At 47.7% G+C, this 14688-nt stretch overlaps 5 protein-coding genes across 5 annotated transcripts; 3 read left to right on the forward strand and 2 right to left on the reverse strand.

The window, feature by feature from the left end:
* Positions 1-1100: 1100 nt before the first annotated feature.
* On the forward strand, positions 1101-2734 carry TRUGW13939_03966 (uncharacterized protein; the record flags this gene model as incomplete). Its single annotated transcript, XM_035487144.1, has 3 exons — positions 1101-1302; positions 1363-1425; positions 1476-2734. 3 exons carry the CDS (start codon positions 1101-1103, stop codon positions 2732-2734), a joined length of 1524 nt encoding a protein of 507 aa, XP_035343037.1.
* A 664-nt stretch (positions 2735-3398) lies between these two features.
* TRUGW13939_03967 (uncharacterized protein) lies at positions 3399-3946 on the forward strand (the record flags this gene model as incomplete). The annotated part of the gene is made up of 2 exons (XM_035487145.1): positions 3399-3680; positions 3767-3946. The coding sequence occupies 2 exons, from the start codon at positions 3399-3401 to the stop codon at positions 3944-3946; spliced, it is 462 nt and encodes a 153-aa protein (XP_035343038.1).
* A 462-nt stretch (positions 3947-4408) lies between these two features.
* Positions 4409-5817, forward strand: TRUGW13939_03968 (uncharacterized protein; the record flags this gene model as incomplete). Its single annotated transcript, XM_035487146.1, has 5 exons — positions 4409-4460; positions 4522-4715; positions 4818-4997; positions 5083-5190; positions 5242-5817. 5 exons carry the CDS (start codon positions 4409-4411, stop codon positions 5815-5817), a joined length of 1110 nt encoding a protein of 369 aa, XP_035343039.1.
* A 770-nt stretch (positions 5818-6587) lies between these two features.
* TRUGW13939_03969 (uncharacterized protein) lies at positions 6588-8721 on the reverse strand (the record flags this gene model as incomplete). The annotated part of the gene is made up of 3 exons (XM_035487147.1): positions 6588-8425; positions 8491-8556; positions 8634-8721. Coding segments are annotated over 3 exons (1992 nt in total), but the record flags the coding sequence as incomplete, so codon positions are not given.
* Positions 8722-10669: 1948 nt separating this feature from the next.
* On the reverse strand, positions 10670-13984 carry TRUGW13939_03970 (uncharacterized protein; the record flags this gene model as incomplete). Its single annotated transcript, XM_035487148.1, has 1 exon — positions 10670-13984. The coding sequence occupies one exon, from the start codon at positions 13982-13984 to the stop codon at positions 10670-10672; it is 3315 nt and encodes a 1104-aa protein (XP_035343041.1).
* Positions 13985-14688: the final 704 nt, after the last annotated feature.

Consider the following 14688-nt stretch of genomic DNA (forward strand, 5'->3'; position numbering starts at 1 on the left):
TTGTACAGTCAACTGGAGGACTAGCTACCCTACCTCGATACCATTTTTGCAGTTTGTTGTATCCCATTCACTTTTGTCGTGTATAATTAGTATAGTGCACATTATGGATTCATCCCGTTTTTTAGTCTGAGGCGGTTGTCAATTCACTTATTATTTATTACTTTTTTTCTTCTTGGCGAGCGGTAAACATCTGTTAGAAGTAACATTTGGACAAATCATACAATTATCAAATTATCAATAAGATGATTCACCTGACCGGGGAAGGAATTCCGCATTGGGAAAGGCTAGTACTTTTTTGTCACTTTCTGTCACTTTCTGGATCTGGAAAATGGCCAGCTGGCAGCTGAACATGCCAAGGTAGTAGACTGTTTGATTAGACAAAGCACAGTCGCATTATTATACTGTTTCCATTGGTAGTATTCTGAGCTTTAACCTTTTAGTGGCAACTCTGCCCGCGGGATGCGTGGAGAGTAAGCAAGCCTGCGTGGGGGTGTCAAGGCTCGACTGGAGGAAGAGAGCTTGATACCCCGCATCTTTTGATCGGTGGCTATTGGCACGCAGGGAGTACTTACTAATAGTCTACTACATAGTTAGTACATACTACATAGTTACACCGACTCCGGTGTTTTATTATCCAGGATCCAGTTTCCAGCCTCCAGAAATGCCCGTTTGCGGCTGCTCTGCCAGGTAACCTTCTTGTGCAGGTTTTTAGTGTATGACTACATGACTACATGACTGCCTTGCATCGCTGCATAACTGTGTGCATCTGTGGAGTCTGTTTTTTTTTTTCTTTTTTTCTTTTAATCCTATGTGAATATGATGGTCCCCCCACGCTTGAAGGGATTCCAGCCATTCTAAATGCAACGCTAAAACGCCGCACCGAGCGATCGTCCTTATCATCCGCCTTCTCCACAACTTGATAACAACCACAGCCATGCGCAGATAAGCTTGGACGAAGCCTACTTGAGTTTGGTTGCCCAGAGGTTACCCCCTAGCTGGCTGTGCCATGGCTCTCTGTATTTAACATGGCCTCCCCCTGGCCTGCCCTGGCCTCGCTCCCTTGACCTTGGTCAAGAGCCAAAGTGAGTGAGTTAGCGACGATGGGCCAACCCTCAGACGACCTCGACAACGAGGCCTTTCCCAGCAAGAGTAATGTCGACATCCACGCCACCACAAACGAGTCGACTGGCCCTGGCACTGTCGATCCGCTGCATGATGTCGCTCGTGTGATTGACCACAAGGCCGAGCGCGCCCTGTGCCGCAAGTTTGACCTGCGCCTGCTTCCGATTCTGGCTTTTATGTGTATGTATCAATGCATCCTTCTACTACAGCAAAGAGTATATAGCTAACGATCAATAATAGATCTCTGCAATGCCCTCGACAAGGGCAATCTGGGAAATGCCGAAACCGACACTCTCAACGAAAGTACGTTCTTTCTTTCATTGCTGCTGCTGACTCGGAGCTCACAAGTCCAGGCCTGGGTATGACCGGCGACCAGTACAACCTGCTGCTGTCCATCTTCTTCGTCCCCTTTGTCGTATTTGCGCCGCCAATTGCCATGCTGGGCAAGCGCTTCAGCCCGGCCAGAGTCATCTCGGGCATGATGTTCAGCTTCGGCGTGTTTACCCTGCTGTCGGCCTCTGTGACCAATTTCTCGGGCCTGTTTGCGCTGCGCTGGTTCCTCGGCATGTCTGAAGCTGCGTTTTTCCCGCTGGTCATCTACTACCAGACCACTTTTTACCGCCGTGGTGAGCTGGCGAGACGGCTGGCTATCTTTTACGCTGCTTCAAACATTGCCAACGCCTTTTCGGGTTTGCTTGCCTTTGGCGTGTTTCAGATCAAAAACTCTACGCTGGACGGATGGCGCTATCTCTTTCTTATTGAAGGCTCTTTCACCGTGGTCTTTTCCGCGTTTGCCTTTTTCTATCTGCCAAAAAGCCCGCAGGAGGCCCGCTTTCTCAACGAGGAGGAGAAACAGCTTGCCTTTCATCGCATCCAGGTCGACTCGTCGGCCGTCGTCAACGAGGAATTCAACCTGCGCCATGCACTGGGCATCCTGAAGCGGCCTACCACGTATGCCTTTTTGGCGATTGAGATCTGTCTCGGTGTGCCACTGCAAGGTGTAGCCCTGTTCCTACCCCAGATCGTGTCCCGGTTGGGATATCCAACGGTGAAAACGAACCTATACACCGTCGCACCCAACGTGACCGGCGCTGTAATGCTGCTCGTACTGGCCTTTGCCTCTGACGCGGTCCGGCTACGGTCACCGTTTATCGTGCTTGGTTTTCTATTCACGCTGATCGGATTCGTCATTTATGCGGCCATCAACGACGTGACCGCAGAAATCCATCTGGCATATTTCGCCTGCTTTATGATGACCTGGGGCACCTCGGCGCCGTCAGTGCTGCTAAGCACATGGTACAACAACAACATCGCCGACGAGGGCCAGCGCGTGCTGCTCACGAGTATGGGTGTTCCGCTGGCCAACCTGATGGGCCTCGTGTCCAGCAACGTGTTTCGCAGCAAGGATAAACCAAAGTACATGCCGGCCCTGGTCACCATCGCCTCGTTTGGCGGCGCGGGTGCCCTGATTGCTGGACTTTTGGGTTTGTATATGTGGTGGGACAATGCGCGTCGCAATCGCAAGGCGGGCTATGTCGTTGATGCGCGAGACATACCGACTGAGCGGCTGCGGGATGGGCCCAAGATGGACGAGTTTCGCTGGTTTTTGTAGGTCATTTTTATATCAATGTTATATAACAGTTATGTATGTATCTATGATATTAAATGAGAGACGCCTAGTCTATGCCCGGCCAACGACTTTTCCAACTTGCGAGCCGCTGGTCTGTTTTCCATGATCCATCTGGAAAGGGGAAAACCCTAATTTACAGGCTTATATTCTAGAAAATATCGTACTATTTTTCAACTAGCGACAAGTCTCCATCCATTAATATCTCTCAGCATGTTAGCTGCTAACTAAAAAGCCTTTGGCTATTTGTTAGTCCTTACTATCTAATAATATATGTATTTACCTACTCCTGAAATAATAAATAAATAAACTAAATACAACGTACATATAGTGCAAAAAACAGCCAGGGCCAACAATCCAATAAGAAACGTGCTAGTCATATATTCCTTCGGCAAATGTCAGAACTTGAATCGTTCGCCTTTCCTAATAACGTTAAACATGGCAAATTAAAGAACTCTAGCGCGACAAGCTGACACGCATGTCGTAGTTTCACGCCGGGGGGGAGGTAACAGTTCGGACGGGACGGTAACATCAATTTTAGAGACGGGACTTACAACTCCGATCCGATATAAGCATAAATTAGATACAAATACCGCTTTAAAAAATAAAAAAAATTAAACTTTGCCATTGTCTACAGCCGATAAAAAAAATGAATTCTATCCTTTTATTCTCCCTCCTTGGTGCTGCTGCCAGCGCCCTTGACTTTCAAGGGGCAGGTCAGATCCGTACCTGGAACCAAACAGGCACGGATCTTGGCTGTCTAACCAAGCAAGCACAGTGGACAGTCGACGAGACACAATGTGATTCCTTTTCAGGAAAGCGCAACGCAACCGGTATCTATCTGACAGCGTCCACTGGAGTGCCGTGTGGAATCGACAATGTCAAGGTAGTATGCCAGGATGGGCTAAGCACGGTTACGTCAACATGGGGGGTGAGTGTTCACTGTTTCCATATGAAATATGAATTTTACTTGCTGTATAAGGTGTGTGTGTATGTTTTTCACTAACTGTTCGTTAGCTCTTCTACGGAGGAAGCCCATATCCGGACCACGATGTTCTTGGCTTTGGTGAATACGGGTTGATGGCATCGACAGAGGACTATGTACCCACAAAGGCGACAGATGCTCCGGTTACGATTGAGTTCTGGGGCGATACCAATGTTCAGCCCTTTGTATGGCTTACATGGAAGGCCACATAGTGAGAAGGGGCAAGAATAAATGGACTGTGATAGCTTTGTACCTATCGAATCACCTGCTTAATCTGAATAGCGAGCGTCGTACAATCATTCCTGTTGGATTTAAACACGGAGAGGTGGTGACATACACGTATAATCAGAGCGTAGTTTGAATTATAAGAATTAACATCGCTCGAGGCTTAAAAGGCTGTCGGGACTGTCCACGATGGATGACGTTTTGCGGGTACATAAATATGGCCCCACTAAGACTAGTTAAGGCCTAAGTCCGAAGTTCAATGTTCACTTCACCGTCAATTGACGTGATCCTGGCAACCTCGCTCATTCTTTTGCATTTATTTCTGTTCTCTTGTACTGCGCATAACCAGCCGTTAGAGACTATTGTTATTGTTTTTTTTTTTTTTTTTTTTTTTTTAATTTGAATTCGCTCGTCAAAACCACTGTGTTCTGAAACCAGGCCTAGCCGCGATGACCCGAGACTCATCCGAGTCGACCAAGTCGCCCTTGCTTTCCGACAAGAGTATGCATATTTCTTTTCTTTCCTTTTCATACGATATAGCTTTTATCTAATATTCAACTAGAGCGATTCTTCAAACCTGCCTCGTATGCGCGAGATGGAAGCACCCCACTCCCTCAGATAGTCGCCCATCGCGGCTACAAGAAACTATACCCGGAGAACTCGCTGGCAGCCTTCAAGGGCGCCCTAGAGGCTGGAAGTCATGGGATAGAGACTGATCTGCAGTTGACCCAAGACGGGGTTGTCATTATTGCACATGTATGCTGCCGTTTTCTCCAGTTTTACTTTTTAGCACACACATCTATATAGTACTGTATGTATATGTGTGTATAATGGTCTTGTCTTTGTCTAACTGCTCAGGACCCCTCACTCAAACGATGCTTTGGCATCGACAAGTTTATCGCCGACTGCAACTGGGACTATCTCAGCACGCTGCGTACAACACAAGCACCACACGAGAAACTGCTACAACTGAGCGATCTACTCGAATACCTCGCCTCGCCGAGCGCGGAGCATGCATGGGTACTTCTTGATATCAAGGTATGTTCAAAAAAAAAAAAAAAAAAAAAAACTCAGAGCAAAAACCAAGTTTCCTTCAAAAAACTAAAAAAAAATTTGCCATCAGCGAAACAACGAGCCGAGAACTATAGTTGGGAAAATCGCAGAGGCTATCAAGATTGGACCTTCTTCGTCTCGGCCATGGAGTGAACGGATAGTGTTGGGATGCTGGAGTGTATGTTTTTACCCATTTGATATATACAGATAGCGTTCTAACACCAATAAGCCCCAATACTTCCCCCCCTGTGAAGAATATCTCCCCGACTTCCCTACAGCACTCATCTGCGCCAGCGTGTTTAGCCCACGCCGCATTCTCAACTCCGCACGTGGAGCCGGCCACGACAGCAACAAAAACAACAAAAACAACAACAACGTCTCCTCATTCAACACCCTTATCCAAGCCCTACAGGGTCCAACACTAGGCTACGACCTCATCAGCGACTCCCACGCCAACAACCGCCTGGTTTTCGCCTGGACGGTTAACAAACCCAAGGACATGCGCTGGGCTATCCGCCACCGTGTCGACGCCGTGCTCACCGACGACCCAGCCCAGTTCCAACAGATTTGCGAGTCGTGGGATGCCGCCGAGGACCGCAAGAGGAAGGAAGAGGATCGGTTTACTGTGGCTGAGCATGCGCAGTTGGTTTTGATTGCGGTTTTTGTTGCCCTGTTTGGCTGGATGCTCAAATATCGGGCTCCGCGGACGACGACGACGCGTCGGCTGCAGAAGGGTCAGCGACGACTTGCGGTGGTGGATGAGAATCCGGAGCATGTGCTTATGCCAGGACCGTCTGAATTATAAAGACTTTTCGTTTCTCTCTCTCTCTCTCTCTCTCTCTCTCTCTCTCTCTCTCTCTCTCTCGTTATGTCTACGTTTTACGAATTCTTACTATTAGATAGATAATCTTAGGGTTGGAGGTAGTTTTCTCAAATCAATATTTTTGGCATTAAAACTCCAGATATCGATCCTTTCTTGTTCCGACTTCCATCACAAGACTCATCTCATTATGCACAGCTTTGAATCATGCATGGTCAATCAATCCGATAAAATAATAATAATAATAATAATAATAATACACATTTTGTGAAACGGGGTGAAACGGGGTGAAAACAAGCCTTCCCAAGGTCACTATACAGTATGTCGAGTGATGAATATGTAAACGCAAATGAAACAAAAAAAAGACAGGTCGAATAAATCACCAAAAAAAAATAAATAGCGAGGGTCAATATTGAACATTAACAGGCATTCCCAGTGATAAATATATCCAATATGGTGGAAAGTGGCGTCGAGGCTGATACCTCAGTATATATACGTGTAGAAAATGGGTGAAAAAGCAGCATAAATGTGAAAGCGAATGAGATATAATCGTCCACGGGACAAATGTAAAACGAGTGGCCTGCTCAAAAGGGGTATAGGAGCAAAACCGAGGGCTCAAAAAGGGTTCAAAATATGGACAAGAACGAAGGGGGGGAAATTCCATAAGGGGGAAGAGAGTGGATCAAGAGACGGGAATAGCGAGCGTTATAAGGTTATAAGACGTGTGGCATCTGTCCGAGGACATGCACTCACATCATCATCAACTTCGTGGTTCTTCTTTCAGGGAAGCGTCGAGCACCGCTGGGAGGAGCTAATCCTCCCTGACTTGGTGGAGGTGGTGGTCGGCCCATGCCCCGTCCTGGCGGGCCTGGGGGACCTCGAGGCCCTGGAGGCCCTAAAGGACCACCCCGACGAGGCGGTCCTCTGAAACCAGGAGGTGGAGGGCCCGGCGGATATCCAGGAGGGCCAGCCAAAGGTGACGAAGGCATCATTGGCCGTCTTCTCCCCGGAGGCGGTGCTGACACTGCGGCCGCCCGTCGAGCGTCACGCTCACAATAAACAGAGCCATTCCACTCAAAATAATCGCCACGTAGAACAACACGACACGTGCGGCAGGTCAAGCAGTGTGGGTGGAATTTCTGCCGACCTGCTGGTCCCTGGCTTTCTAAGTACTGGCCCTCGACACCTTGTTTGCAAGTGCCACAAACCGAGCCGTTGTGTTCGTGGTAATGTTGTGCGCAATAAGGGTGATCATCCAGAACGTAAAAGTCGGCGGTTTCAAAGGCAGACCCACAAGTGAAGCAAACAAAACAGCCCTTGTGGTATCTGCCAGTCAATCGGCCATCGGCCGAGGAAACAGATTTGCCGGTAATGCCTTGTCCGCAGCCCCGGCAGCGTTTTTTCTGCCCTCCTGCAGTGGTCGGCCGCACGATTCCCTCCCCCATCAGTTCCCGAGACGTCTTTTTCCGCAAAGGGGATTTTGGAGAAGATGGCTTTTCTTCTACCGGACTTGTTTGTTCCGTTTTTGGAGGCTTGACATCAGTTGGGGGCTTGATCTCATGAACGCGGACCTGGTCTAATTCGAGATCGTGTAGCATCGAATCAATCTGGCTCAAGTCGGCGGGTTTCCGGTCGTCTTCAGATGGAGGGCTAGATAGCGAGCTGCCACTTCCCATGTCAGAAGGAGAAGACTCATTTGACGAGGTTGACGCTCCCGTGGTATGGTACACATTGCTATCAAGCCCTAAACCTCTAACATAGTTGGACTCATTCGCAACGCCTTTGCCTTCTCCAGCAACTTCCTGCGGTGTCTGGGTTGCCGATGGATTAGGTATATAAGGGCGACCAGGAACGGTGGGCGATGGCTGCGAGGGCCACTTCGTCAAGGCGTTGTCAATGACATCCAAGTTATTTGCTTCATTCAGCGTGGGCAAAGTTTGCGCCCGGGTCAGTTGATGTATCTCAGCCGAAGAAGCCAGATTTTCACCCAATTTTTGTAGCTCTTCTTGCATCTCGTCGGTCAAGCCAAAATCGAAGCCACTATAGCCGGCTCTTCTCGACTTTCGCGGGCTGGTGGAGAGTGCTGAACCCGCCAATGGACCCGCGGGGACCGGAGGAATTTCAATAGGCATGGTTCTCGGACTACGTGCGCTGCTCAGGGACGGTCTCCGGGGTGATTTGGCAGAGACAGACGTCGAGCCCGAGTCTCGGTAGCGTCTGCTTGACACTGATGTCCTGTATGTGCTCTTGCTCTCCAAGGATGGGGAGCGGCTGAGGTTGGTATCCGATACATCGGTCACGGCACTGTCACTATTGACTGTAGGTGCTTGAGAGAGTATTGTTGAGCGAAGCGGAGAAGGTGTGACTGTTGTTGGGCTGAGGGCAGCTCGAATTGAGCTGACTGGATGAGGACTGGTGCTCGTAGAATGATCACTCATGAATAGACTACTATCGTCACTTGAGAACTCTGGAGAAGAAGGACCGGTTGATAGCGGAGGCGGGTTGCTGCGCAAAGGCGAGAATCGCGGCGTGACAGGTTGGCTTCCCTGGCCACCTGGAGGAGTCCCATATTCAGGGGATAAAAATGGCTGGTCTAAACACGAGATTTGGTCAACACTCTTTTTATTCTTGTTTCACGGCCAAATAAAGCGAACATACTGGCGACTACTGGGTCTATAGGTTCTGGTCTCGATTGCTTGACGGCCTGTGGTTGCGACGGTGGTGCTGTATCCGAAAGTCGCGTTAGTGATATAGATCTTGAGAGAGAACCTTGAGAGAGAAGTTTGACGAGAAAAAAATACCTTCGTCTAGTGGATCGCAAACATGCTCTCCCATGGCCGAGATCTCGACATCGCGGCTGCAGTTGGAGCATTTGATTGTTAAGTCCATTTTCGTTCACCACACCGAAAACCCCTATCTCTTCTAAGCGCAACAGAGAACCATCAATGTGCTTTGGCGAACTGGGGGTTCCCAGGATATAATTAGTCGAGTTGGTCGCGGTCGAGGTCAGGTCCAACGGTCCTCTGCCATGCGACAACGAAAGTGAAAAGAGCGAGAGACTTTGAGCCGGGGATCGAGACGTGTTGGAAGGCGCTCGGTCGTTGGTCATGGACCGGACGATGAATCGCCCCAGGAGTGGGCTAGCCTACGACGATCCCTATTGTTATGGGGTCCGTCTGGATGCGGACCACGGCTCGCAAGGTTGGAAACTTGAGGCAGAGTCTCCAAACTGTCGCAAAGCTGAGACGAGTTTTGGCGTGGTTGTTGGGCGCGGTGACAGAGCGAGACAGGAAGTGTTGCGGAGGGACGTGATGCTTCGAAGGAGTGACTTTCTCCACGAAGTGGAGCGAGCGATTATTATTAGAACAATGGAATTAATTAAGAGTTACTTCGTACAATATTATTGCGCGACAAAAGAAACGCGGCTGCAGAGAAGACTGGAAGAAAAGAAGAAGAAAAGGCAAGTGTCACAGCAACGAGGCCGGGTGCATCAACACGATCGTGACCTCGCGAAGAAAGAACCCCTGAAACGGGATGTCGCGCATGGCCGGTGTGGGCGCCATGCAGGCCCGCCCCACACTGGGCCCCAAGGGGGGTACGTAGTACGTACCCTTGGTCAGCCAGCTTATTGCCATCTGCGCAGGAACAGGACTGTTGCTCCACGTGGATCGCCATAGAGCACTGAGCACATTAGCGAATCCTCACAGGAATCGCCGTACACTCATAAATTATTATAGTCATGTTCATGGCCATAATAATTACTCATGAGGAGTACGTAGTTGTATCCGTACACTGTTGATCCCGCCGGTTCCTGGCGGCTCGTGCGCACTAGCCCGATCCAGCCTAGTGTCCTGCCTGTTCGGCCGTGTGGCGGGGCGCGGTTTCCGTTTTTGGCCAGAACCGGTCCCGAAACGGAAAAGTGATGTTCGCCGAAACGTGACTGCTGCGTGCCCATTGGCCCGCCGAAATGCTTATCCTTATTTCGTTGCCTGAGGCCGGCACAATTACTGCATCGGGAGAAGTTAAATGCGGCTGTTTTTACGAATACGAGTAAACATCCATCACTACCTTTTATACTGCCCTGAGAGCTTTGGCTATTCATTGAGAACAATCGTTATTCATTTTCAACAAAGAGATGTTCATCATATAGCTTAGTAGGAAGTCTTTCTTTTCTTTCTTTTTACTCAATAATCTAAATTCCAATAGTAGTACACAACTGACAGGGGTGGTTGACAAAAGCAAACGCAAAGAGACATGTGAATTATATTACAATCTGATCATGTTTTTCATTCTGGGCTTTCATCTCCTTGAAATAGTTCCTTAGTCGATTTTGCCGTAGAGGACAGTTTTGATCATCTTCACCATTAATGCCATGTAGTCAGGTTATAAGGCTGCCAATATCATTGCCTCACACCCATTTTTGTGCCTTTAGTACCTCTGCTTTTGATTCAGACATGTTTGAGCACTGCTAACAGCAGATTTTAGAAGAAGAGTGATATTTATGGATGCGTTCTTGCAACAAGACTAAATCTACGTCACTCGAGGTGGAAAAGGTGGGGTGGCAGCAACGGATCGGCCCGCGCCCTTCTTTCCCAGCATTGCCTTTTTGAGAGTCTAAAACACGGCTAAGAATATTCAATATGAAAATGGTCATGTTTTCTATAATTTTATTAATAGAATAGAGCTAAAATAGCTAAGCAGAACCAATTGATATATAAGGTGTTTGTGCAATAGATCAATATTATTATCTAAATTCCGAAACTAGGTAATAATCTTTATATACCTGATTGATATTTTTTCTCAACACATATTTCTGCACCAAAATTGCATAAATAAATTAAATGATGTCCCTTAGCGTTACGGATTTTTCAGCAGCTTTCCTGCGTAGCAGCATCGCGATGGTCTCATGCCCCTTCATTACGGCCCAGGAAAGTGGTGTCCGGCCAGAACAATCTTTAGATTTCATATCGGCATCAAGATCGATTAGCAGCTTTACCACCATTTCATGGCCTTGCCATACGGCCCAGAATAGCGGTGTCTGACCGAAAAGGCTTCTAGTCTCGAGATCTGCACCGTGCTCAGTCAGTAGTTTCACCACAGTCTCGTGACCTTGTCTTGTCGCCCAGGACAATGGAGTGAGGCCAGAAGTATCCCTGGATTCTGTATTTGATCCGTTATCAACCAGCAACTTCACCAAAGCCTCGTGGCCATACAATGATGCCAAGGACAGTGGTGTCTGTCCAACACGATCCGTGGGTTCGATGTTTGCACCATGCTCAATCAACAGCTTCACCTCAGCGCAACGCCCTCTCTTTGCAGCCCAAGATAATGGAGTTGCACCGATATTATTTGGAGAATTAATATGAATTTTTTCCGTCGCAAGCAAGACCTTCATCAGAGAAAGTCTACCGAGTCGAGTCGCCTGCCAGAGAAGGGTCTCGTGACCACGACTGAAATCCTGTCTGTTATTGAGCAGATAATTGATCTCCTCTTGATACCTTGTGCATGTGGGATAATTTGAGTGATGGCTGGCTATAGCACTGGCAGACTTAAACTTAGACATAGGCAACAAGAGCGTCTTGACGACATTTTCGTTGCCGCATGCTAAGGCCCCGTGTATAGGAGAACCATAATGTTCACCTGTAATATCCATGTGCGAAACTCGACTGAGTGCAATCCGAACAAGGTTTGGAAAGTTTTCTACTGCCAGAATATATAACATGCTTGCTTCCGATGTGTAACGACGTTCCTGGCATGCAAATGGATTTTTCAGATTAATCCATGTGCCAAGAGGGAATTCTTTAATAAACGCATCTTGTTCGATGCCATGTAGATTCGCAATATCGGAGTGATACAGTATATTCTGCACAGCATATCCAAGAAAGGGAAAAATCCCAGATGTCTTTGGCTGTATATCTATAGGCTCCTGAAAAGATACACTTGCTAGTGGTTGTGATGGTGGCTGACCTGGTTGGGAAGCATCTATGTAACTCTGGCAACATTGCTTCAGTCGGTCATGACTTAAGCCTGCGAGATTACATAGAAGGTTGGAACGAAGCTTGCTTAGTCCGTTTTCTTTCAAAAGAAAGTCACGCACTGACTCATGAATAAATTGAACAGTTTCATCCTTGGATTTCGTTATTTCAGCGAGTCCCTTTGAGGAACTCAAAAGAAACCTTCCCATGTCATCTCTTGTGATTTCCCGAGGATCCCATGCAGTTAGTGCCCCAGGTTCAATTCCAGCTAATATGGCAAAGTAGAGTTCCTCGCGTTTTAGTGGCCGCTTTGCATATAAGATCCATTGAAGGCAAAGTATCAACTCTTCCATATTCCCACTGTCTCTTGCCAATATATTCTGAAACAGCTCATCCAATCCGTTTGGAAGCTCATCTAGCCGCCTCCGAAGTGTATGGATGCGACCATGATCGTATTCCTTATTGAGTATTTTCACCACAAGGACCACCCACAGGAAAATTCCTGATGATCTCTTAATGATATCGGATTTGATCTGTGAAACAAGACCGCTCTGCCCAGCTCGGAGTTCACTATGCACATAATTTATAATGTCCTCCTCATGACCTTGCTGCTTCTCGAGAACAAGTTGGATACCCTTCTTAAGAGTGATATGGGGGTAATGGCGACTCGAAAAGCAGACATAGAAGCGATGTCCCAATTTTGCAGTAAGCTGCCCGAGGTCTTCAAAGAAGGATACTATGTCTCGGACTTGGTCCTCTTCGCACTCATCCAGGGCATCAATAAAACATGCGAGACTGTGATTCCTGAGCTTCAGTATTGCATTTTTGAAAAGACCCTTGAGAGCCGTAGTTTCCCACCAGTGAATGTTCTCGTTGAATGGCGCTTGCAACATATCAAACACAACTTTAAGGTCTGAAAGTCTCTCCAGAAGCTGAAATAGAAGAGACCGGTACATCCCTACTGCCGATTTCTCCAGCTCTTCACCTCTTGCGTTGAAAAAAAATGATATAACAATCACATCCCTCATATTTTCCTTGGCACACGCATAGGCGAATTTCATAATTGTTGATTTTCCCGTGGCGGGCTTTCCTTTGATCCAGAAGAATCCATGATGCTCTGAAAGCTTGCAAGCGTCGAGCCAATCTTGGTACTCGCATCTGCTCAGCAACCATTTACAAGTGCTGTCGTGCGCGGCCTTGATTGTATCGTGCCGATCTTCTAGCTGATCAAACATTAGGGAATTAAGGTAGCTTTGTCGTACCGCAGGAACAAATGACAATATTTCTTTAGCACATGCCGCAGCTGTTGCAGCAGCAAAGGGCTGCCACCTCTTATTCTTGTGCGAGTCTGCATAGTCACAAATGCCGCGAATGACGAGACATGGGAAAACGTTCATCACGCCTGCAGCTTCCATCTCAAAGCAAAGGATTCCCCCAAGCTCAGAGCTCAACTTGTCCCTTGTGATGGCATCCTTTATAACTTGATTGCCAGATGCCACTGTGCCACAGTGAATGACTATATCTCCGTCGTTCTTTCGTCGCTCACGCTCGATAACCCTGTCTTTGCAACATTTATCACATGTGAGGCCTCCAACATGAGTGTATGACGATTCAAAAAGAGTGTCTAATCCGGCATTACCACGAGTAAATTCGGGGAGATGGGTAAGCGCAGAGAAATTATGGGAGACATTGCTTTTTCCAGCACTAATACTTGATTGTAGGTTGGCCACTGCGGTCAGGAGCACAGCAGGCGGTGCATTAAGAAACCCAGTCCGGGTCCTCAGTCCATCTGAACCCGTTTTCCCAAAGTCGTACTGGATCACCCCTCCATATCCTCCTCGTGGTTGACTGATGACCACATCACCTAGTCGTATATCCAATTTTCTTTCTTGATTTGGTACTCCACCTCCAATACCCACCATGAGGCCCATCTGGAGGGCTGGAAACCTGGACTGCATTTCTACAGCAGCTGCCGCCGCAGAGCCGGTGCCGATTTGGCCAGCGGGCAGGCAGGTGATGACGATAGAGTGTATGCCAATCCTCCCTAACGTATATTGGGCATAATAACTGCTACGTTCATAGACATCATCCAACATTGCCTTTGCTGCTGTGAGTTCAACCGGCAGAGCACAGATCCATCCAATAGTGAAATCTTTCGCTTGAGGACCTCGTGCCATCGTAAAGTAGGATGCGTGTCACTGTTATGAGTAACTTATGGCCAGTAGTGAAAAAATAACACACTCTTTCGTATTTTTTTTTCAGTGTTGTTATATGCTTCCCAAGGCAGCCTGACAAGGCTGACCTAACAATCATAAAACTCCGACCAGGCGCGCTGTGCTGCATGCGTTTACGCTGGTTGATGTAAGCCAGATGGTTGTCTCCTGAAATGTACTTCTACTCAATTCAGGACTTCAATATTTAGCATAGCTTTAATTACTTTATCCAGTTCTCCAAACAACCGAAGGGAGAGAAAGAGGCAGCCGCTGCGTGGTCACCTGATTTCCTCGCGACAAGCCCCGCGCTCGTTCAGTGAGCTCAGTAATTTGCGCAATACTATGTAAGGGTATTGATTCTAACTTGAGAGTCTTCTTTGTATTAATATTATTCTTTTAATAATTTGAACTAATCTTAAATCCATCTCAGAAAACCGAGACTACTCACCTCAGTGGCTCGACTTCTTGCATCTAATCAGAATGCTTGTCTTCGGTATCAATATTCAGACTGCCCCAGGAGCTGTCCAGTCGAAAAGCTTAGTTTGTCTGCCTGGAGTTTTATAAGTCGTCTTATTTCCAGAGATGCATCTCTACGACGAAGCCGCCAAGAACTTGACCCGGATAGGCCTGGAATTAGGGCTTAGGGCTTGGAGTACTCTATGCATTCG

The sequence above is a fragment of the Talaromyces rugulosus genome, chromosome II (genome assembly GCF_013368755.1).
Source record: "Talaromyces rugulosus chromosome II, complete sequence".
Taxonomy (NCBI): domain Eukaryota; kingdom Fungi; phylum Ascomycota; class Eurotiomycetes; order Eurotiales; family Trichocomaceae; genus Talaromyces; species Talaromyces rugulosus.